Consider the following 23,145-nt stretch of genomic DNA (forward strand, 5'->3'; position numbering starts at 1 on the left):
AAGATGTTGAAAAAAGTTGCTTACCCAAAAACCAAATTGCAAAACAAGCTCTCACTAACATGTTTTTCCTGAAATGAAGGTCATGAAACTATTAACAAAATTCAGAAGTGTTAGCTCCTGATAAAACCTTAAAAACATTTACACAATTGACGTTTACAAGTAACATTTCTGGTAATAAATAAAAAAATTTGCAACTTATAACTTGGAGGCATTTTGAAATCAAATCAAATTATATGTGTTTCCATCTTTTACAACTAACCCTTTTGTAAGCTAGAGCTAAAAAATTATTCTTCCGGGAATTCGAGGTTTTTAAAATTTTATTTTACATAATTTTACCTCTCCTTTTCGTGAGCACTGCATATAAGCGTCAGAATAAGAGGAAAATGTTCTCGCAATCCGGCTATGGCGTCCACCACCAGCAGCAGTACGGACACAGAAGCGCAAAAGCCTTCCAGTCCGACAGACAGAGAGGGAGAGAAAGAAAAAGAAGAGCCGTCGGAGTCCACGCCGCCAGAAGATGGCCGCGACAAGGGGCCGGAAGATGAGGAGTCCACATCCAAGCTGAGATCCTTGTCCCTCTCCGAAGAGGCCACCAAAGATGAAGAGGCCTCTAAAGTCCAGAACTTCGCAGGCGATGATGTTGACACTCCTGAGGTCAGCTTGAAGTCAGGCAAGCTTGATGAATTCGTGGAGTCGTCAGAAGCTTCCATTAAAGCTGTAAGTCGTCCTCTTTCTCTTGCTGTAGTTCTGTTAAAATTAGGCTTTTTTAGGAATATGTTATCTCACAATAAAGAATCAGCGATTCAGGACAGAGAGCTCGGATTCAATGCCAAGAGATGGATTGAACTGGACTTTAAGGACAAAATGTGTTCCCGTATCTCTGCTAAGTTAGGTTTCTCATTGGTCACTGATATGTGTCAGGTCCCGGCAGACAAAAATACAATTTATGCTTCTGCGAATACATTCGAGGATCTAAATCTATCACACGAGCTCCTGCAGGCGCTCTACTCTGAGATGAACTTTGTGAGACCTAGCAGAATCCAATCAATTACTCTGCCTATGATCCTCACTCCACCATACCACCATCTTATTGCACAGGCTCACAATGGGTCCGGCAAGACTACATGTTTCGTCCTCGGAATGCTGAGCAGGGTCGATCCTGCTTTGAAAGCACCTCAGGCAATCTGTGTCTGTCCAACCAGAGAATTGGCTATCCAGGTATTTTCATATGTATTTTGAAGGAAGTTCCTTTCTAGAATTTGATCATGTTGTCTGACTTGGTGTGATTTCCTGGCAGAATGATGAGGTGCTTCAAAAGATGGCCAAATTTTCGGGCATCACTTCTGTTCGTGCCATCTCTTCATATTCGGCCAACAGCAACCCTTCTTCAAGAGCAAAGCATGAGCAGATTGTCGATCAAGTTGTGATTGGTACACCAGGGACCATTAAAAAATGGATGACTGCAAAAATTATGAGCACCAACCACATAAAAGTGCTGGTTTTTGATGAAGCTGATCACATGCTTGCACAGGTCTGCTTTATTCTGTATATGATTCTTGAATCTTTATTTTCTGCATTATTGTCTCTTACAGATTGGGGTTATCTCCTAGAGAACAATGTTTTGACAACAATAATGGTGCACTTTTTTAGAAGCTGTGGGTATCACATTTAGAATTTTTGGCTGTAGAGTTGTGGACCTGACCGTGTTTTCTCTTTGTTACTACTGGTAGGATGGTTTCCAAGATGATTCTTCACGGATCATTAAGTACATCACAAAAAACAGTGGTGGCTGTCAGGTGCGTATATATGGATATTTTCCTTAATAGCATGCAGAATAAAGAAATAACCTTTCTCTTGCTGTATCAACTCTCTTGGGAAGGAGCTTTGGTATTATGTTTGCCCCTCTGGCTTTGTTTGAAACCATTTGTCACATCATCATTTGATAACCAGGCTGAATATGGTGACTTAAGTTTACCTGTTTGTGTGTTGCTACCTTATTTGCGTCATCATATTTCAGAATGGGATCACGTTTACACTTCTTGAATGTGCAGGTGTTGTTTTTTTCTGCAACATTCAATGATCAAGTGAGGGAGTTCACAATAAAGATAGCCCCCAAGGCAAACACTGTGTTTGTAAACAAAGAAGAGCTCTCTCTTGATGTTATCAAGCAATATCATGTAAAGTGCCCAAATGAATCAGCCAAAATGTCTGTGCTTATTGATCGAATATTTCCTGCTGCTGAAAAGTTTGGGCAGGCAATTATTTTTGTCAAAACGCGAAGTAGTGCAAGGCAATTACATGACAGACTGGCAGCAGTGAGACACACATGCACATCCATTCATGGTGGCATGTCTTTTGAGGATCGTGACCTTGTCATAAATGAATTTAGGTCTGGAGTGACACGTATTTTGATAACAACAGATGTGCTTGCTCGAGGTTTTGATCAAGTACAGGTAACTGCAGGTTCCTTTTAGGTGTACATGTTTGTTTGTTGTGTGTAAACTGTTAGGTACAAGATTCCTGAAAATGGACCAACAGGTTTTTTCGGTGTAACTTTATTTGGCTTTGTTTGTATTGTTTGGTTTTTTGATCGTGGGGCCTTTTTGTGGTGGGTAGCTCAGGTCACTCTTGTGGTCAACTATGATCTACCAGTAAAAAATGAATATCCCCACGAGCCAGACTATGAGTTGTACTTGCACAGAATTGGAAGGAGTGGTCGGTTTGGTAGAAAAGGTATGCAGTGATTTTCTTCAATTAAGCTGATTTAGATGATATGGGAAGGACTGTATCGAGTGAAAAATTCTTGCAGGTGCTGCTTTCAATCTCTTGGCAAACAAAAGAGACGAAGAAAATTTGAAGAAGATAGAAAGATACTTCAATCGATCTATTCCTGAGGTGCAACATTTTGATGACTGCATTTTTTTCTCTTTTTTTAGTTAGGCAATTGTTGTCCTTCAATGCGCTATTCTTGTGCAAATGTGAGTGAATAACAACCAATTTGTATCGCCTTCTAGCTTGAGACTTGTTCTTTAGTCAGAGAAACAGACCCAATCTAGGGTAGAGATTGCTTTGCAGGTGATTTGTTATGGTTTGCAAGTGTAGAAGCACACATATGTGAGGGCCATAAGGGTTAGGGCGGGAGTCACTTTAGAATGGTGAGGCTTGTGTTGGTTCAATATGACCAAGGAAGTTGTATGGAAGTAAGTAAAGTTGCAACAATTGAGAGTGGTTTGCCAAGTCATCCTCATCCATCCCATTTGGCATCCGTTGGTGAATTTTGAAATTTCACCAAGTGCCTCTTGGAAACTTTACCTCTAATCTTTCTTACAACTTGCTGCCTATTGGGATAGTCCCTTGCTATGTGTCCCTCTTGTTCACATGTAAAGCATGTATTTGCAGCCATTAACTCCTTGCATTGTGCAAGTGTTTTCCAAGTCTTTCTATGTTGGGCTCTATTTTTAGATTTGTTTCTCTTTTCAGCTTTTGATCCTTTCCACATTGCAAAGCATTTGCTGTACTTGTTGTCTCTATGAGTTGTGACATGTTGGTAATGGTGGTCTTAATGCAAAAATCCTTGATTCCCTAATTCTAAGTTGTGACATGCTCTTGAAGGGGAATAGCACGATAAGGAGTAACGGGTAGCAATGCATTCCAAAACTTCTTATTATATGCTCCAAATTTTAACATTGTGATACATGCAACTTATTCCAAGCTGTCATAATGTTTTCAAAGGTGCTCACTAGCCAATTAGAAGCAAATATATGCTGAAATTGTTCCTGTGTTGATGGCATTTTACTTTGTATTAGAAGTGTGGACTATCATTGCAATGCATTTTCCTTCAAAAAAGTGGTTGCCTTTCGAATCTTAGTTATCTTCCGAATAGGTTGCATCAAATTGCTGAATGGAAGTCCAAGATTTCGGCCTATCTTGTGCACCACTAAAGGCCTCAAACTTAATCCCTTTTCCACCCTCATCATAGTTCTTTGCTTGCCATTTGGAAGTCAAGTTATCATACATTGGTTGTTGTCAAAAGGATGCACCTACTACATTTGCATCATAATCAACACCATTAGAAGCATTTGCACGACGTGCATTCATCCCTTGAGCCCCATACATATGAGAAGGTATAGATGCATTACCATACATGCCACATTGTGCCCTAGGTATTATGCTAATTCTAGCACACATGGGGTTATGCATTCCACTAGGTGACCCGAATACATTGGGTTTTGCATTATATGCATTGGTTGCTCCATACCATAAGGATTTGTGCCATGCATTTTCATATGTTGTCCTTGACCCATCGTAGCATGAAAAATAGTACCATCACCAAAGTACCTTGGCTGCCCCATATTTGTATGCATGCCTTGTTGTCCAAAACCAATTGGATTGGCATTACCTGTTAGCCTGCTCTTATTTAGTCTCAGTCTGTCATCTCCTGGTTGTGAGCTCCTGTCAGAGTCTGACAGGAGACAGAGGAGCTCTGTTAGTGTGTTTTCAGTCTGCTTTAGTCAGCATGTAGTTCTGGGCATTTTACAGCCCAGATCTGGGCTGTTTTTGGGGTGACTGCCCATTATTTTGGGCAGTCGGACCAGTTCTGGTCAGTCGGACCAGAACTGGCCAGTCGGACCAGATCTGGCCAATCGGACCAGATCTGGCCAGGTCGGCCAGTTTAGCTGGTCGGCCAGTTTTCTGGCTGGGGGCTATTTATAGCTGCCCCCCCAGTCAGTCTAGCATTCATCTCATTCATGCTCTGCAGGTTCAGCACTCCTCCCTCCGTCTCCGTCTCCGGCATTGGTGCTGCCTCTGCTTCCAGTCTGTCCTGGTTCCCTCACTGACGCTCCGGGCTGCGTGCAGGGACTGTTCTGTCCATTCCAGTGTATTCAGCATTCATCTCAGTCAGTGCAGATTTTCTTCCTTCATTCTCTGCTTCCTCTCTCCTCTCCTCTGTGTTCGTGTTCTTCTTTCGCTGCGCACTCTCACATGGTATCATCGCCTGATTGAGAGCACGGAGGACGAGAGAAATACCTTACTGCTGCTGTCCATAGTCCCACAACTGCTAGGCGATTCCTTCAGGAGGCTGCCAACAGGTCTATTCCAGCCAGGCGACTGCATCAGAAGGCTGTACAGCCTGCGTTTGCTGTACACAGGGGCTGCCACGTCATCCAGTGACGCAGCAACCCTGCGTTTGCTGCCAGGCGACCTCCTCTGCTGCAGGGCGACCCTCCTACAGCTTGCGTTTTGCTGTTTTGCAGGTCGCTTCTACCCTGGCTGCTCCTATCCTGCAGGCGACCTCTGTCTGGGCAAGTTCCCGGTGCTGGTGGTCTCGTTTCTGGTGTTCGCCATCAGATCTATTTGCGTTTTGCAGATCCAGGTGGCTGTAGGCACTTTCTGCCTGCATCTTGGTGGTTGGTGACCACACTGCTGGTCCTATTTCGTAGCGGCACAACTTTCTTTGGTATTTTGCAGATTGGAAGATGTCTTACCAGTTTTCAGGCTTTGAAGACTCAGAGGATGAGCTTCTTTCTCATCATTCCTCTGAGCGGAGGCAGGACTATCGTGAAGTTCGACAACGGGATGACCCTCCTCGCACTCGTCCTTCTTCAGTCCATGCATCTCAGAGGGTTCCATCTACTGCGAAGGTTTCTTCAGTGAAGACTGCATCTACTGTGCGGATGCCTTCCTTGATTCCCTCTATCCAGGTGCCGATTCTCCCTTCCTTTCCGAAGGAAGACAAGTTGGATGGTTCCAACTATTCCCTATGGTCATGCAAGGTGGCTTGCATCCTTGATACCTTTGATCTGTGGGATCTTGTTTCTTCGCCCATCGACCGACCCCCCGTGGATTCGTCCGATGGCACCTCTATGGACCGTGCAGCCTTATGGGATAGGCTCAACTCTCGAGCCCGTTCCTTTCTTTTTATGAGTCTCCATGATTCTGTTCTTGTACATGTTCACAGGTTAAAGACCGCGGCGGAAGTATGGACAAAGCTTGCGTCTTTGTATCAGCACAAGACATTTGCCCACAAGATTTCCTTGGAGAAGAAGTTGCGGATGCTCAGTCTTGATGGTTCTTCTTCCATGAAGGAGCACATCACGAAGATGGAGGATATGCGAGGCGAGCTCGCCTCTCTTGGTCGTCTGATATCGTCTGAGGATATGGCGATGATTCTGTTGACTCAACTGCCATCACCCCGCTATGATGTCTTCTACACCAGCCTCATCACTACGAGAACCCGTGAGACTCTCCTATGGGAGGAGCTTTCCCCGCTTGTCTTGGAGCATGACGAGCGACTCAAAGAGGTGGGAGCCAGTGGCTCCACCAAGGCATTTACGGCTGCCACAGGTGGTGGCAAGAAGAAGAAACAAAAGAAGGAGAAGTCCAAGGACAAGAAGGAGGAAGATAAGAAGGATGCGAAGGAGAAGAAGCCCAAGTGTCCCCATTGTGGGAAGGGCACTCATCCCGAGGAGAAGTGTTGGCAGAAGTATCCCCATTTGAAGCCTAAGGAGAAGGACTCCAAGGCGGCCCCAGCCACAACAGAATTTGCGTTTGTGCATCTCTTTGTTGAGGAAGACACTGCCCTAGCTTCTACCACACAGGAGAAGCCTTGGCTCGTCGACAGTGGAGCATCTTCACATATGACCTTCCGTCAGGATTGGCTTCAGGATCTTCGTTCCAGAGGGGGTACAGTCACCATTGGTGACAATTCTACAGTTCCTGTTCATGGAGTGGGGACTTTACCTATGTTTTCTGATAGGCGGTCTTCCTCCGCCAAAGTTCTCTATGTGCCTGATTTGGGTTTTAACCTATTATCTGTGCATGGTCTTACTCAGTTAGGTACCCGAGTCATTTTTACTCAGGATGCAGTCACAGTGGAGGATGCTTCTACAGGTGATGCTCTTTGGACAGGTACACAGGAGGGTGGGCTTTATACGCTCACAGCCTTGGCTGCGCGGACTTCCCATGAGCTTGGGCTGCTCTGGCATGCTCGGTATGGTCATTTGAACCTTGATTCTCTTCGCCGGGCTTCTAGGAGGAAGATGGTGGAGAGACTTCCTGATTTCCCTCCTCTTCACACTTTGTGCCCTAGCTGCTTGAGGGGCAAGCAGCACAGGCAGCCTCACCCGCAGGTTGCTTCTCGAAGGGCTACTTCACCGCTTGAGTTGGTTCATACCGACCTTTGCGGACCTATGGGCACGGCCTCCCTTGGGAAGGCCAAGTATTTGATGCTGATTGTGGACGACTTTAGTCGTTATGTTTGGCCTTATTTCTTGGAGTACAAGAGCGAGGCGTACTCCCGTTTCTGTGAGTGGCAGGTGTTTGTGGAGACCCAAACAACTTCCAAAGTCCGCGGTGTTCGAGCTGATCACGGTGGAGAGTTCACTTCTCACCTTTTCTCTCAGTTTTGCAGGGATCATGGTATTCGGGTGGAGTATTCTCATCCGAACACACCATCAGAGAATGGTGTGGTGGAGCGTGCAAATCGGACCATGATTGAGATGGCCCGATCTATGCTGGCGCATAGGAGTCTTCCTCATTTCCTTTGGGGTGAGGCGTTGGCTACAGCGGTGCATATACGCAACCGCTCTCCGACTTCGGCATTACAGGACATGACTCCATATGAGGCTTTCTTTGGAAAGAAGCCTTCCGTGTTCCATTTTCGCATCTTTGGGTGCGATGCTTTTGTCCATGTGGACAAGAAGAAGAGGAAGACGAAGTTCGACTCTAAGTCGAGAAAGCTTATCTTCGTTGGTTATAGTATGACCACGAAGGGATATCGGCTCTACGACCCGACGACGCGGCAGGTTGAGGTGAGCAGGGATGTGATCTTTGATGAGGCTTCAGTCTCAAGAGGATCCGATTGATGGTTCTATTTCCGATGTTTCTTCATCATCGACGGACCCCCCTCCCCCCCCCCCCCCCCACCTTCTCTCCCTTCACTTCCTTCCAGGATCACCCTGAGCACCCTCCCTATTCCTCCTCCTCCTTCGGCTTCCCTTTCTCCTTTGGTGGATGTGCCTTCGTCTACTACGAGCTCTTCTACCGCCTCTTCGGGATCTTCACGGGATATACAGCCTTCTTCAGATGCGGAGGATTTACCTTCACTCGGTGAGGGGGAGTCCCTCTCCGATTTGGGTGCTTTACAGGTTCCGGAGACCCCCCGGTCTCCCTCACAGAAGGAGTCTCTCAGGATTCCTTTATGGTATCGCCGGCTCATGCAGGATTCAGGTGTTACTCACTTTCTTGCTTCTTCTACAGGTCCTCGTCGATCAGCCCGTTTACAGGCCCAGCGGGACAGTTCACTATGTGTGAACTATGCTCTTATGTCACAGATTCTTCAGGATTCCGAGTCTTCCACTGTGGAGGAGGCTCTTGCACAGGATATTTGGAGACAGGCTATGCAAGCCGAGCTCGACTCCATCGAGCGAAACCATACGTGGGAGCTTGTTCCGCGTCCCGCGAAACGGAAGGTGATTGGTGTGAAATGGGTCTTTAAGACCAAATATCTTGCAGATGGCTCCTTGGACAAGTATAAAGCTAGGCTTGTTGCCAAGGGTTTTGCCCAGCGTGCAGGGTTGGATTACTTTGAGACTTTTGCTCCTACAGCTAGGATGTCCACCATCCGAGTGCTTTTGGCTCTTGCTGCTCATCACCGTTGGCCTGTCTATCAGATGGACGTCAAGTCTGCTTTTTTGAATGGCGTTCTTGAGGAGGAGATTTATGTTTCACAGCCTCCTGGTTTTCTTGTGCAGGGGAAGGAGGATCATGTCTACAGGCTGCGGAAGGCTCTTTATGGCCTAAAGCAAGCTCCTCGTGCTTGGTACCAGCGGATTGACCGCTTCTTTCTACAGAGTGGCTTTGCGCGCTCCGCTTATGATCCCAACCTCTACTTACGGGTTGTGGATTCTCTTTCGGTGTTCCTCATCTTGTATGTGGATGATCTTATTATTACAGGGAGCGACACTCATCAGGTGGAGCATTCTCGGTCCATTCTACAGCAGGAGTTTGACATGACGGATCTAGGGATCCTTCACTTCTTTCTAGGTCTGGAGATCTATCAGATGGCACAGGGCATTTTTATCTCGCAGCACAGGTACATCTCCGAGCTTCTTTCGGAGTTTGATATGGCTGAGTGTCGGCCTATCTCATGCCCTATGGACCCTGAGTCCAAGCTTTTGACAGCTGGAGTTCCTCTTACCGATCCCACCCGTTACAGGTGCCTTGTCGGCTCTCTTATCTGGCTGCTTCACACTCGGCTGGATATCTCCTTTGTGGTGGCTTTATTGTCTTCTTTTATGCAGACTCCTACCCAGGATCACTGGCAGGCGGCCTTGCGGGTTCTTCGCTATTTGCAGGGGACTCGATCCTTTGGGATCATGTATGGAGATGGGATTACCCTTTCTGGATGGAGTGATTCTGATTGGGCAGGTGATGTGGATTCGCGACGATCCACTACAGGTTATGCTTTCACCCTTGGATCTGGTGCTGTCTCTTGGAGCAGCAAGAAGCAGCCTACTGTGGCACTTTCTTCTACAGAGGCTGAGTATCGGGCCCTATGTTCGACCGCTATGGAGGCAGTTTGGCTCCGTCGCTTACTCGCGGAGATTGGCTTTTCCCAGACCGGCCCTACGGAGCTGCGCGTGGATAACCAGAGTGCTCTTGCTCTGGCCAAGAACCCGGTGTTTCATGCTCGTACGAAGCACATTGAGGTTCAGTATCACTATGTTCGAGAGCGGATCGTGGATTCGGAGCTGGTGGTGGTCTATTGTCCTACGGCGGCCAATGCAGCTGATCTCTTTACGAAGCCTTTGCCTCAGGCTTCTTTGCTTCATCACATGCGGTTCTTGGGTCTTCAGTCTCTCCCAGGAGTTGAGAGGGGGTGTTAGCCTGCTCTTATTTAGTCTCAGTCTGTCATCTCCTGGTTGTGAGCTCCTGTCAGAGTCTGACAGGAGACAGAGGAGCTCTGTCAGTGTGTTTTCAGTCTGCTTTAGTCAGCATGTAGTTCTGGGCATTTTACAGCCCAGATCTGGGCTGTTTTTGGAGTGACTGCCCATTATTTTGGGCAGTCGGACCAGTTCTGGTCAGTCGGACCAGAACTGGCCAGTCGGACCAGATCTGGCCAGTCGGACCAGATCTGGCCAGGTCGGCCAGTTTAGCTGGTCGGCCAGTTTTCTGGCTGGGGGCTACTTATAGCTGCCCCCCCAGTCAGTCTAGCATTCATCTCATTCATGCTCTGCAGGTTCAGCACTCCTCCCTCCGTCTCCGTCTCCGGCATTGGTGCTGCCTCTGCTTCCAGTCTGTCCTGGTTCCCTCACTGACGCTCCGGGCTGCGTGCAGGGACTGTTCTGTCCATTCCAGTGTATTCAGCATTCATCTCAGTCAGTGCAGATTTTCTTCCTTCATTCTCTGCTTCCTCTCTCCTCTCCTCTGTGTTTGTGTTCTTCTTTCGCTGCGCACTCTCACATTACCAAGATGGCCTTGCATTTGCATGTCCTTCCCTATTGATACTAATTGCTTTTGCTTATTTATAACATTGGGAGCATCTTGAGACCATTTTGGCATTTCCTTTAATACACCATGTTGTGTAAGGCTTTGGAAGGAGACTCTCTCTTTTTATCCTTGTTGTCCTTCTTGGAAGAATTCAAAGAACCGAGTAGATCCAGGATCCTTTGCCAGTTGTCCAAACATGTTAGTTGCTATCCTCAATTGATCTTTGAACAGGTCATCAAATTCTTCACCCACTTATTGGTTATTAGCATCATTTTACATCGAAGGCCTTACATTTTGATCTGCACCAACATTTTCAGCTTGTTGCCCATACTTATTCCAAGATTAGGCATTGCATTTCTTCTAGTACTTTATGTACCTTTTGATGGTGAAACATCATCATGACTTGACCCCAAATCATTGTTTTGTGACGTGCTTGCTGTAAATGCACTCAGGTGATCCCAATTTCAGCAATATGCAACTTCATTGACTTGCACACAAGTGCCTTGGACCCAACAATCAAAGGAGTTGATGGTATCCTAGCAATGGAACCAAGAAATCAGCCTTCCTTTTTGGACAAGGTGGTATAAACCTGATTTAACTTAAATTACAGCGAGCTTTAAATACACATAAAATGAAATACAAATACTACCACTTACTCTTAGACAGTCGACACCTGGTTGGCCCCAACAACTGGCGCCCCTTGTAGCATTTTTATTGCTCTAACGTTGAAGTACAATGAGATATAAATTGATCTCCTTTAGTCTTCAAACTCCAATACATTGATTGTCACAAAATGACTAGTATTGCTTGTGCACAGTTTGCCCCTTGATTTTATAACAATCCGGGCTTGGATTGAGTCTTAAATCTCTTGTATGTGGGCGCTAATAATTTGTGAATGGGTCTTTAGTAATTAGGCATGGATCTCGAGGTGGCTATGAAAACTCAAACTTTTGCTATAAATTAGGGTTTCAATTGCAAATTTTTGCAATTGATCTTCACTCCAAGTTGGAATTGGTTGACAAGTGCTGATGGCGAATCGGTAGACAAGAGAGAAAATCAGCTGAAAATAGTATCTTTTGATCGATAGCTCTGATGTCAATTCTAATGGTGCCAATAGCCTCAAAAGGAGGGTAAAATTCTAGTATGAATGTCGAACGCTCTTGAAACATTCCTCTAGAATCCAATGGCATATCAGACACGATACAAGCCATATCCGTAACAAAAGGGATTGGGCATCAGACTCATATCCCAATCGTATAGCCAAATGGGCTTATCCTCGAGCATAGGAGCTAGCAATATTCTAGGTCACGATCACATCTCAAGGGTTGGTTTCCCATACTACCAGTCCATGTTAAAAGATGACATATCAGCGAGACAGTAGGGTTTGTGGGGAGGAACACGGGGTGAACTTGACAAACATGGAGAAGAGAAGAGAGAAGAGAGAAGAAACTCTGATGAATGGAATGATGAAGTTCTGAATCATGGAGTGAATGTGATACAAGGAAACAAGGGTGCCGTAGCACAAGGAAGATATTGAAGACAGCCACGAACCACGAATTGCAATGTCCTCCTGAAGGGGTGTGAGGGCAGTGGAGAGGCTGGAGAGAAGTGTTGACGGACTAAATGAATCAGCCGTGAGGAATAAGGATATGCTCGTACTTGATCTCGGGAGTTGGCTCCATGTTGACCAAGTGACCAAGGCAAGAAGAAGAGGAGGAAGAAGATGTAGAGGATCCCTAAGATCCAAGATTTCCACTTGAAAGGTAACCTGCAGTAAAGAATAGTAGACATAGTGAATTGGAGAACCTGAAACTCAAACTTGGGAGAGAAGCCACTAGCTCCGTGCATCCATGCAAGAAGGAATATGGAGGCCTTGTCACCAAGTTGCAAGTGAACCTCCAAGGCCTTGATCTAGGTCCTCAAGATCCTGGGTATCAATAGGTGAGATGACTGTTGGAAGGAAGCCACCCCATCCAAGGGTAAAAGAAAAAGGTAAAAGGCCTCCGCCAGGGTGTGCGAAGGTTTGAGTGGTGGGTGGGGACCCCCTTTGAAACTGGAGAAATAGGAGCCCCCACGAAGTGGTAGTAGATGTAGATGCCTCCTCGGAGGGCAAAGAAAGATTATCCCCCTTTGAATCCTCCTCTGAGGTAGTAAGGGAATCCAAAAACTCATGGATCACGGACTTCGAAATGTCTGAGGATGAAGAAAGCGCCATCGATCGTGTTGAAGAAGGTATTTGGGATGGTGAAGAACTCCCAGAGGTGGCCCCTCAAACATAAGTAAGCGAGGGTGAAGGGTGGGGCTTAGACTGAGCAATGAGTGGGCAACAATGGAGCGGACCGGGAAGCCAAAGAAGAGGACGGAGTCAAGCAGCCACTGTTTCGTGAAGAAGCGGAATGACAAGGAGACGGTACCAGACACTCTCTCAATGAAGTAGATTGCAGAACTGCAGGCCGTGGTAGCCACTGTACCCGAAAATAGGTGGGAGAAGACTGTTGTTGGCATTGCGACGATCTCAAGGAGGTCGTAGTGCCAATCAATCCTCCATGTGCTTGAAAGGACTTAGTGCGCATCGAATGTGTCTTATTGCCTTGAGCATAGTACTTTGATAGCCGATGCAGAACGATCTCTGTGGCCCAGAAAAGAGGTGGCAAAGGTAGTTTCAGGTGGGAGATGCATATACTCCGAAGGGGTGGGGAGCAAAGGTCGAAGTCGGCAAGCATCGATGGTGTGTTCGGTGCCACAGTAGGAGCACCTAGTAGTCTAGTCATTTGTTGGTAAAGTAGCCATGGGTACCAGTTTGCCTTGCTGAAGAAGGAAGAGGTTAACCATGAACCATGAACTACAATGTCTGTCTCAAGGGCTAGGAGGGCAGTGGAAGGGCTGGAAGCGAGTTGTTAGTGGGAGGAGGATGTGACCAGTAGTAAGAGGTTGCAACCCCAGTAGAAAAACACAGGTGAGGAGAGAGAAAGACTAAAAACGCAGGAAAAACCAGCAGTAGCAGTCAGCATGGTAAAATCAGCTTCGAACAATGTGTGATAGGCTAGAAATAGGTGCTAGACTATTCTAGACAGCAATGGCCAGCTTGTACAATGGTGTTCTTTGCGTCCGGGGTATGGACAACAAGTTGAAATACCTGAAATTTGCAAAAACGAGATTGTTTTCTGAATGGAGAGTGATCAGCAATAGTCATTCTGCTGTAAACAGTTGCAAACTATGGGTGGAAAGCTAGAAATAGGCACCAGACTATAGATGACAGCAAGGGATAGCTGAGACTGCGATGTCCTCCACAAAAGGATTTTGGGCTGCAAGCTGAAAACACCTGAAACCTGCAAAAACGAGATATTGATGTAGCGGAAGAAGAAGAGAAGTGGATGCCGAACCCGCCACCGGTCTTTGCCGTCACTGGAGTGGGGGGTCTTTGCCGCTATTTGAGCAGATCCAGTTTTGATACCATGTCAAAAGATGATGTACCAGCGAGATAGTAGGATTTGTGGGGAGGAACACGGAGTGAACTCGACAAACATGGAGAAGAGAAGAAAAGAGAGAAGAAACTCTGATGAATGGAATGATGAAGTTCTGAATCATGGAGTGAATGTGATACAAGGGAACAAGGGTGTTGTAGTACAAGGAAGATGATGAAGACAGCAACGAACCACGAACCGCAATGTCCTCTTAAAGGGTGTGAGGGCAATGGAGAGGCTGGAGAGAAGAGGTGACGGACTAAATGAATCAGCCGTGAGGAATGAATGAGAGAGTGGCCTATAAATAGGCATAGTCAGTCTAGGATGGCGCCCCTTTTTGGGGTTGCAAACCCTGAACGCAAAACGTAGAAACACAAAAAATGCAAACTATGGATGTAGGGTTTCTCAACAGCCCACACCATCCCAAGGTGTATGGATGCATTGACCAATGGGCCAAGAGTTCAGCAAGAGTGGTGATGACACAGTAAATGTGCATAGTAGGGCCTTGAGTCCTATAAGGACTTGATTGTGGTAAACCCAAAGTGTCTTTAGTGCATTCGCACTAAGTCACTTTGTAATCATTGTGCCCAATGCTACTAGCGCACATTTAGATGTCCAAGGATTTAACACTGTTCCCCTTATGAATGATTGCTGTTCTTAGCAATATCTTCACGGACGAAGTGAGAAAAATGACTCTTACGTCTTTGGGCATTTCTTTCACTTGACCAGATACTTGAGATAAATGGTTTGATTAGATCATTTAGTCCTAAGGTCAAGAACCAATGCAGGTTTGAGTGGAACATAATGAGCATCATCCTCAAGCTGTGAGACTTGCTCAATTAGAACAATCGGTTCATCTTATCCCAATTGTTCTTTCAAGTGACTAACATGGAACACATGGTGAACTCGGATTTTTGAAGGTAAATCTAGCTAGAAGGATACGCTACTAATCTTCTTGGTAGTTTAGAAAGGATCACAATACCTTGGAGTTAACTTATAGCACTCGCTAGTAGTCATTGAATTGGAGTCCTTTGGGACCTTAAGGTAAACCCACATGCCCTCTTGGAGCTTTTGGGGAGTACGGGGTTGTTTAGCATAAAACATGGCAATATCTTGGGCCGTTCGCAGGTGACATGGATAACGGAGTTTCCAGTTTTTGGAAAACTGTTTGCTAGAAATGGCTTGTGAACTTAGGATTTCGATCATTGACAAATTGGGCAAATTATAAAGTCTTTATATCTATAAAGATGTTTGATATAGAGACAAGCCAACTTGTGGCTTTTCACAGTCAAGAAATGAATCAAGCCGTTCTGGTCAATTGGTCAATCGCAACCCAAATTGTGTCATGACCTTACAGGGCAATCCTATTACAAAATCCACAGAAATGCTACTTCACTTTTCTATCGGGAATTTATAAAGATGCAACATCTTTGCTTCTTTGTGCTTTTTAACTTTATTAAGTTGACATTGCGGGCACTCAGGCACATAAGACTCAACTTGAAACCAGCCTTCCTTCCTTGGATAGGGTGGTAAATAATTGGATAAGGTGGTAAATAACTTGATTTAACACTTATTACAGCAAATATAAAATCCAAATAAACTAAAATGGACACTTTACCACATAAATCTTGGACAATGGACAGCTTGTTGGCCCCAAAACTAGCGTCCCTTGCGGTATTTCTTTATCTTATATTGCTTCTGCAAGGAGTATAATTGAGATCCTTTGATCTCCTCCACTAATCCAAGTGCCTCTTGTTGTCAAAAGTGACTAGCAAGCCTTCGAACCAATTTACCCCTTGGTTTGATTGGGGATTGGCCTTCACGTTGCTCCTTGGAAACAAATTTAGCCCCAAATTTGATACTAGTTGGCTTGCCTTTTGAATCTCCTTGAAATTCAATTTGCTGCTCCTTTTTGTCTATTGTCACTTGCCCCAGGAGGACCTTGGGCTGTTGTCACTTGCTTCTTTAGGGCTCCAAACTGTTGTCACTTGATGTAGGAAAGATCTTGGCGGTTGAAAATCACATCAGCTGTTGGGAATAAAGGGCCATTGTCCCTTTCATATGTGCACGGCTGTGAACACACCCTTAGCACATTGTACTTTCATACATATATCTATCTAAAACCTAAAGTGGTACACTCGTCATTGTATCGAAAAACGTGTTCACTCTATACTCTACTCACTCGCACTCTCTCTATCTCCCTCACTGAGCGTAAGGTCTGTCTACCTCTATCTCCGTGCCTAATCTATTCCTTCAAACTGGTATCAGAGCGTAAGGTGCTGGAGGTGCTGAACACGATCGTCAGTCAGGTTGAGGCAGTCGTGAGCTGTAGAAAGCAGACAGGCTGTGGAGAGTGTGCGAGGGCCAGGCTCCAGCTGTGCACTAAGGCTCGTGGTGAGGCAGGCGATAGGTGCTACGCTTGACGGGACGGGTAGTGGGCAGCAGCCGTCGCGTGACGAGGTTGCATTTGACTTGCAACAGGCCTGACGGGGCGCGCGATGCGTGACGGGACCAGCGGGATAGGCGAGGACAGCCGTGATAGGTCAACGGACCCGTCATCCAATTTTTTTTAATAAAATCTTTTTTTAAAAACTCCTCTCCTCCGAGCATTCGTGCGTGCAAGCACAGTGTGCAGATTTGTGCAAAATTGAGCCAGAGATTTGGGGCTTTTCCCAGATTTGGGGAATTCGATTTTGGGCTGAAATTAACTCAATTTCTCGACATTGAGGCACATTGGACCCCGTGCAATTTGGGGCTTTTGCGATTTGGGCAAAATTTGTGCAGCATTTGGTCATTTTATGTACATGCAGGTTGAATTCTGCGCAATTTGGACATCAATGCTTGGTGAAATTTAGGGTTTTTGCTGAAATTGCTTTATTTTGGCAAAATTGGACAGTCCTATGCATGACAGATGAAATGCAGATGTGTGTTTGACGCTTTTGAGCACAAAATTTTGGGTCTTTTGACCGTTCGTGTCAAATTTTATGCCCGTGGGTACACGTACAACAGAAATTGCAGCTGAAATTTTGGGATTTCTCATGTAATGTGATGCATATGCCCTTTGGAACAGCTGTACTCAGTTGGATAATGCTGTAGCACTTGGTTTGGTGCTTCTGAAAACTGAATTACAGATCTGAAATCTGTACTTCTGCGTGGTCATTTATTGCTGATTGGTACTTGTTTGTACCTTGGTCATGGGTGACAATTTGGGCCTGCATTTACTGGTTTTTTGGTCAATTTTGAGCTGAAAACCATGGCTGGCAGCAAAATCATGGCTGGCAGCAATGACAGCAGTCATCTCATGCACATTAAGAAGCTTGAAGAAGCACATAACTTTGCAGTCTGGCAAAAACAATGCTATAATATCCTGTTGCAAAAGAAGCAGGCAAAACCGATCAAGTCCAAAGGGGCAAAGGCCGCAGATATGGAACAGGAAGATTGGGATGAGTTAAATGAGCTTGCACGCTCAACTATCAAGCTATCGATTTTCCGATGCCTTGCTGTTTAACATTGAAGGTTTGGATTCTGCCTATGCTATTTGGACTCGATTGGAAACCAGCCTTCCTTCCGTGGATGAGTGGTAAATCCCCGATAACAACTTAATTACAGCAACAAACAATAAATGCAAATCTGAAAATACAAATTTACCTACTGATCTTGGACAATGCACACTTGATTGGCCCCAAAATTGGCGGTCCTTTCGGTATTTCTTTAGCTTTATTGAAGAAAAAGTTGACTTACAATGGGATTCTCCCAATCCTTTCGGTATTTCAACTCCCCTTGCTGTCCAAAGTGACCAACAAGTCTTCAATCTATTTTGCCCCTTGATTCGGGCACTCAATTGACCTTCACCGACTTCATAGACGATGGAAATCCCCCAAATTCAATTGTTGGCTAGTCCTCCACCTGAATTCAGATGAAATTCACCTTTAGCCTTGTTGAATTAAGGTTTTGGAGCTTCCAATTTTTGGCACGCTTTCCAAGGCTGCTGCTAAACCCTAATTTTTGCTGTAAATTAGGGTTTACAGCAGAGAAATTTGCAATTTCTCAGTCTTCAAGGGTCCAAATGTTGAGATCTTCGGAGCAAGGCTGTGAAATGGTTGGGAGATGAGAGGGAAAGCCGTAGAGAGAGAAAATTTAGAGTTTTGTCGCGAAGAATGACTGAAAATCAGTCAAGTGCAACTGCTGCCTTGCCACAACAGCATGTAGATGCAAATAACTGAAGAAAATCAGTCATTTACTGTTGTTGCCCTGCCTCAACAGCCTTTAGATGCTGTCTCCTGTTGTTGATTGGACTCCTTTTGCCCTTGGCTACCTTAGAAGGTCCTCCAATGGCTGCAAATCAGACCAGCAGCCTTCCTTCCCGCTCTCTTGTAGGCTGAAATTATAGGAATGCCTCTCTCCAGCCTTTAAAGACGTTTTTCAGTCTTGCATAGGCATTTTTCATAAGTGGTAGCCTTCCCAAATGGTTTTTCCAGCATTTTTCATAATTAAATATTAAATTTCAGTCTTAAAATACTGAAAATTAATCTAATAATTATTTCGGTGCCTTGAAAAATAATTTGACTGGCCAATAATTAAATTGGCTACGCAACTTTCATTCCCGAGTGTCTCTGCGCCGTCTTTGATCATCATATTGGCGTTAGGTACCATTAAACGCCACTTCTCTAGTGTCACCAACTGACACTTATGGCCAAATGGATGACCTAGGCCAACAACTTGCATCGGATACCACCAGGTACCTGTGCGACATAACTTATAGCAGTCCCGGGCTCATAAATTTACTTTAAACCCCAGTTGCACCTCACATGTGCATCATTTACTTAACCATGTGATTAAAAATTAATCCACCTGTTAAGTGAGGTTTCAAAAATACATGTCCTCATGACATGTATAGCAATGTCTACTCACTTGAGTGAGTTTAACTCCATTTTCAGCCAGTTGGTTGCCTTGAAGTTTATGATTGATGAAGAATTTAACACTACATTCTTACTTTGTACTCTACCAGAGAATTGGGATACATTCAGGACTGCTATGAGCAATTCTAATGCGATCGTACTCTACTCATGGAAGAAATGAATCGGCAGAACAATGCATCTAGTAAGTCTTCCAATGCTTTGCATACTAGAGGCAGATCACAGCAGAAAGACAAATCTAATAGCAAGGGACGCAATAAATCAGTGGTAAGGATGTTGAATGCCATCATTGTGGCAAGAAGGGTCACTTTAAACGTGATTGCTACAAACGGAAGAAAGAGAAAGGAAAGGGTAAGAAAACAGATGATAGCAAGGAAGAGAAGAAAGAGAGTCAACCTAAGAAGAGCAGTGTCAAAATTGAAGAGGTGAATGTAGTCACTTATGATAGTGAAGTGGGAATGACATACTCTTTGTCTCCTCACACTTTAGTACACATGCTTTACTTGCAGATACGGTTGATGGCATCCATACTTGGATTCTAGATTTAGGTGCTTCCTTTCATGTCACCCCTTATCGTGAGTGGTTTTCTGACTATATAGGGGGTCGAAATAGTGTTATTCATCTTGGGGACAACTATGCATGTAACATTGTAAGTATTGGCTGTGTGCAGTTGCAGTTTTAGCATGGTTCTGTCTTCACACTTCAGCATGTACGGCACGTACCTTAGCTCAAAAAGAGCTTGATTAGCACAGGGCATCTAGATGACGATGAATTTCATACCACCTTTGGTGATGGGAAATGGAAGATGTGTAAGGGATCTAGAGTGATTGCCAGAGGTTGTAAAAGTGATACCTTGTATCCTTTCCATGTATCTAGTGTGCGTGACCATGTTGTTGCCGTGACCGAGCAGCCAAGTGTTTCTTTGTGGCATGGCCGGTTGGGACACATGAGTCAAGCTGGAATGAAAGTGCTATCTTGTTTGGGTTACTTACCTTGTCTTCGTTATGCTGATTTTGAGCATTGTGTTTATGGTAAACATGCACAGATGTCTCATAAGAAGTTTCTTTCGCTGAAATCTTCTCCTCTAGAGTTAGTACATTCCGATGTATGCTAGATGCCAAAGTTTTCTTTAGGGGGAAAGAAATACTTTGTCACCTTTGTTGATGATGCTACACGGAAAGTATGGGTTTACAAATAGGTAAGAACCCAAAAAACTCATGGGAGTTAAAATTCACTACTGCGATCACTCCTCATAGTATCTATATCATAGAAACAGGGAACGGCCATTCCGGCCTGTAGGAATGGTTTAACACGTTCCAGATCCTTGGAGGAGGTGAAACGGCCAGGGAACGTTTCCTGCCGTTCCCTGGGCCGGTCCCTACTGTTCTTTGCTGTTCCCCCTGCCGTTCCTTGTTTGGAACGACTGTTTCAGGCGTGTTGACAAAAGATTTACATTTTTCCATGTTTTTTCTTTTTGCCTGTATCACACTCCTTTTGCCACATGTTCATTTATCTCCATTGCCTAATGTGCACACACTAATCTCTCTCTCTCTCTCTCTCTCTCCCATTGAATATTCAAAGTATCAAGACAACCCACAAGTCAATTAGGAGTCCATGCAAAGCTCAAATTTGATGCATTATGAACTCTTGCAAATCACAATCAAATTTCAGCCTATTCTCAATTCCAAGGTAATCATCCATTTATATTGTCTAATTTCAAGGGAAACTAGAATAATTGGGGCAATTTGGAGCTGTGCGGGTAATCGAGTCAATTTTGGGACATTGGGGTCAATTTGGAGCATTGAGGGGTACTGGGGCAATTAGAGAGACATTCTTTGGGGCAACTTGGTCTTGCAGGGCATATTTGGGGCACTTAAGACATGTGCCGTTCCCCCACCTTGGATGTTTCCCCCGTTCCAGAGAGTCCCGTTCCCATTCCCGTTCCCGTTTCCGTTCTCGTTCTAGGTAACTATGACTTATATGATGACCCATTTGATTTTGCACAAGATGTATCCAAGTGAAGTATGTCACAATGTCAAATTTATGGTTTAAGAAATACACCCACATATATCTTGAACAATCATCTATGATAAAAAAGAAGTACAAGATACCATTAATGGCGGTAGTGGATGTTGGCCCACAAAGATCAACACGAATCAAACTGAGGGGCTTCTCAGCTCTATGCATGGTTTGTTGAGAGAATGGCGTGCGATATTGCTTTTAAAGCCAATATGCTTTACAGATATCCTTGGATAATTTAGGCAAGGAAGGCACTTAACCATATGATGGCATGATAGCTCATCAGTGGAAATGCTAGAGACACTTGCCATTCATAGGCTTGTGTGGTGGCTAAAGCAATGGAATGGTGGAACTTAAAAGAGTCCTTGATGGCCGATTGGGAAAGGAATTGAGTTGTCATATAGAGGCCACTAGGCTATGCATTGCTGGGACCAATCTCACTAAACCAATCTAAAAGTCTATGACCTTGATTGTGGTCAGAGTAAAGAAGACTTCTCTGCGGTTTCTCTAGGCATTCCACGTGGCAGCCAGCTCGTACAGGGAGGCGGTAGGGAGTGCAGGTGCCATGTGGCACAGTTAGCCAGATTCTTGCAATCGGCTAGTGCAGTTTATACAACTGTTGTCCAATCGGCTGCATTAAATGCACAACCAATCTGCATTATTTTTCACATTTTTCTTAGCCTATTTATTGGCCCTGATTTCAGCAGTCTCCAACAATTGTTTTTACAGATTTCAGGCTGCAGACTGTGGAGATTGTCCTCGGGGCTGACGGAGACCGAGATCTTCAAGGTGGAGATGTACACAGATATTCTCTCTTCACCCCTCTATATTTCTGCATCCATACAGTATTCCTCACTGCAGAATTTCTGCGTTTCATTGTCTCTTTCTCTATTTTTTCTCTCTCTTTGTTCACTCTTTGTCTTGGTCATTTGCTTCCGCGTTGCTTCACTCTAACATGGTATCAGAGCATTGAAGGATTGAAGCCAATTCCCACAGGAAGCCATTAAACTGAAAATACATGAAATAGACATAAAATGCCAAGAAGCCATAGCCAGGATGGCTTGGTATAAAATGGTATTACCAATGTTGGTTGAGAATCAAATGATGAGTGGCTACAGCAAGGTATGCACCCCAAGCTATGGTGGCCAAGAGTATTCACCCTCTTAGATGGTGGGATGTTGAGACCTCAAACAAGTAATGTTGTATAATGGCCAAAAAAATGATTCACATGTTACACCTCCACCTTTTATACTTACCTTAGACTAAGGCATTTATGCTTTATTACAAGCTATTCCGGCCTAAAAGAGCTTTGTCCTCAAAGTTGGAATTGGGACAATTTACAAGGAAATATTACAAGGATAGCTTTGTAAATGATGAATCCATGTTGTAATGAAACTCCAAGCTGAAGAAGATCTCATATGTCAATGAAGTACAAGTATGAAATTTGAATATACTGTTGGAAACTGTCCAAAACAGGCTGCTGCACAAGATCGACCATAACTTGAAGAAGAAATGTCCAATCACCATGTATGAGCTATAGAAACGTAGAGGACAATCCCTAGTATCTAGCCATGCCATAAAAATCCAATTTTGATGACCATGAAGCAATTATTTTTATGACAGAAATTTAATACAGCAAGCTGTCCTGTTCAGATATTACTCTGTTTCCTATAAAAGCCATGGAAAAGAATCAAGGTATGATGATGGTTTCCAAGTAGACTCCCCCATGGGCAAACCTCGCCATTTAATAAGGTATTCCAGTAGCGAACAGTTCCTTAAAACCTTTTCTTGTTTGCCAATAACCTTTTCAGGTTCATAAATTATAAGACCATCTTCATTCATGGGAGGTAACTCTTTTAAAACCTTTATGGCTGGACCCACATATTTCTTAAGTTGGGAAATATGGAAGGTAGAATGAATCCTTGTTGAAGATGGCAAATCAAGCCTGTATGCAAGCTCACCAACTCGTTTGAGGATTTGATAAGACCCATAATAACGATGAGCCAACTTATTATGACCGCCTTTGAGAGAAGCATACCTAGATTTTTGAGAGATATCCAATCTCTTTCTTCAAACTCCAAAGGTCTTCTCTTTTCATCAGCATAAGCCTTCATAACATCGTGTGCCTTCCTAATGTTTTCCTTGCATTGATGCAAAAGAGCTTCCATTTTTTTAACTTCAGCCTTGGCTTATGGATTCACGTCTTCATGAAAAAGGGCTGAAGGTATTTGCACTTTGTATCCATAAGGCACTTC

At 44.6% G+C, this 23,145-nt stretch overlaps 1 protein-coding gene across 1 annotated transcript in view; it reads left to right on the forward strand.

The window, feature by feature from the left end:
* The first annotated feature begins 372 nt into the window (after positions 1–372).
* The window catches only part of LOS4 (P-loop containing nucleoside triphosphate hydrolases superfamily protein), a 36,690-nt gene continuing 13,917 nt past the window's right edge, over positions 373–23,145 (forward strand). The window contains exons 1-7 of the mRNA XM_087660822.1: positions 373–717; positions 922–1,218; positions 1,298–1,531; positions 1,731–1,796; positions 2,052–2,453; positions 2,622–2,733; positions 2,810–2,895. Of these exons, the coding sequence (XP_087516948.1) occupies positions 403–717; positions 922–1,218; positions 1,298–1,531; positions 1,731–1,796; positions 2,052–2,453; positions 2,622–2,733; positions 2,810–2,895 (1,512 nt within the window). The 5' untranslated portion in view covers positions 373–402. The remainder of the gene's footprint in view (positions 718–921; positions 1,219–1,297; positions 1,532–1,730; positions 1,797–2,051; positions 2,454–2,621; positions 2,734–2,809; positions 2,896–23,145) is intronic.

This window comes from Lygodium microphyllum, chromosome 20, assembly GCF_053477565.2.
Source record: "Lygodium microphyllum isolate KBCC chromosome 20, Lygodium_microphyllum_v1.1.10, whole genome shotgun sequence".
Taxonomy (NCBI): domain Eukaryota; kingdom Viridiplantae; phylum Streptophyta; class Polypodiopsida; order Schizaeales; family Lygodiaceae; genus Lygodium; species Lygodium microphyllum.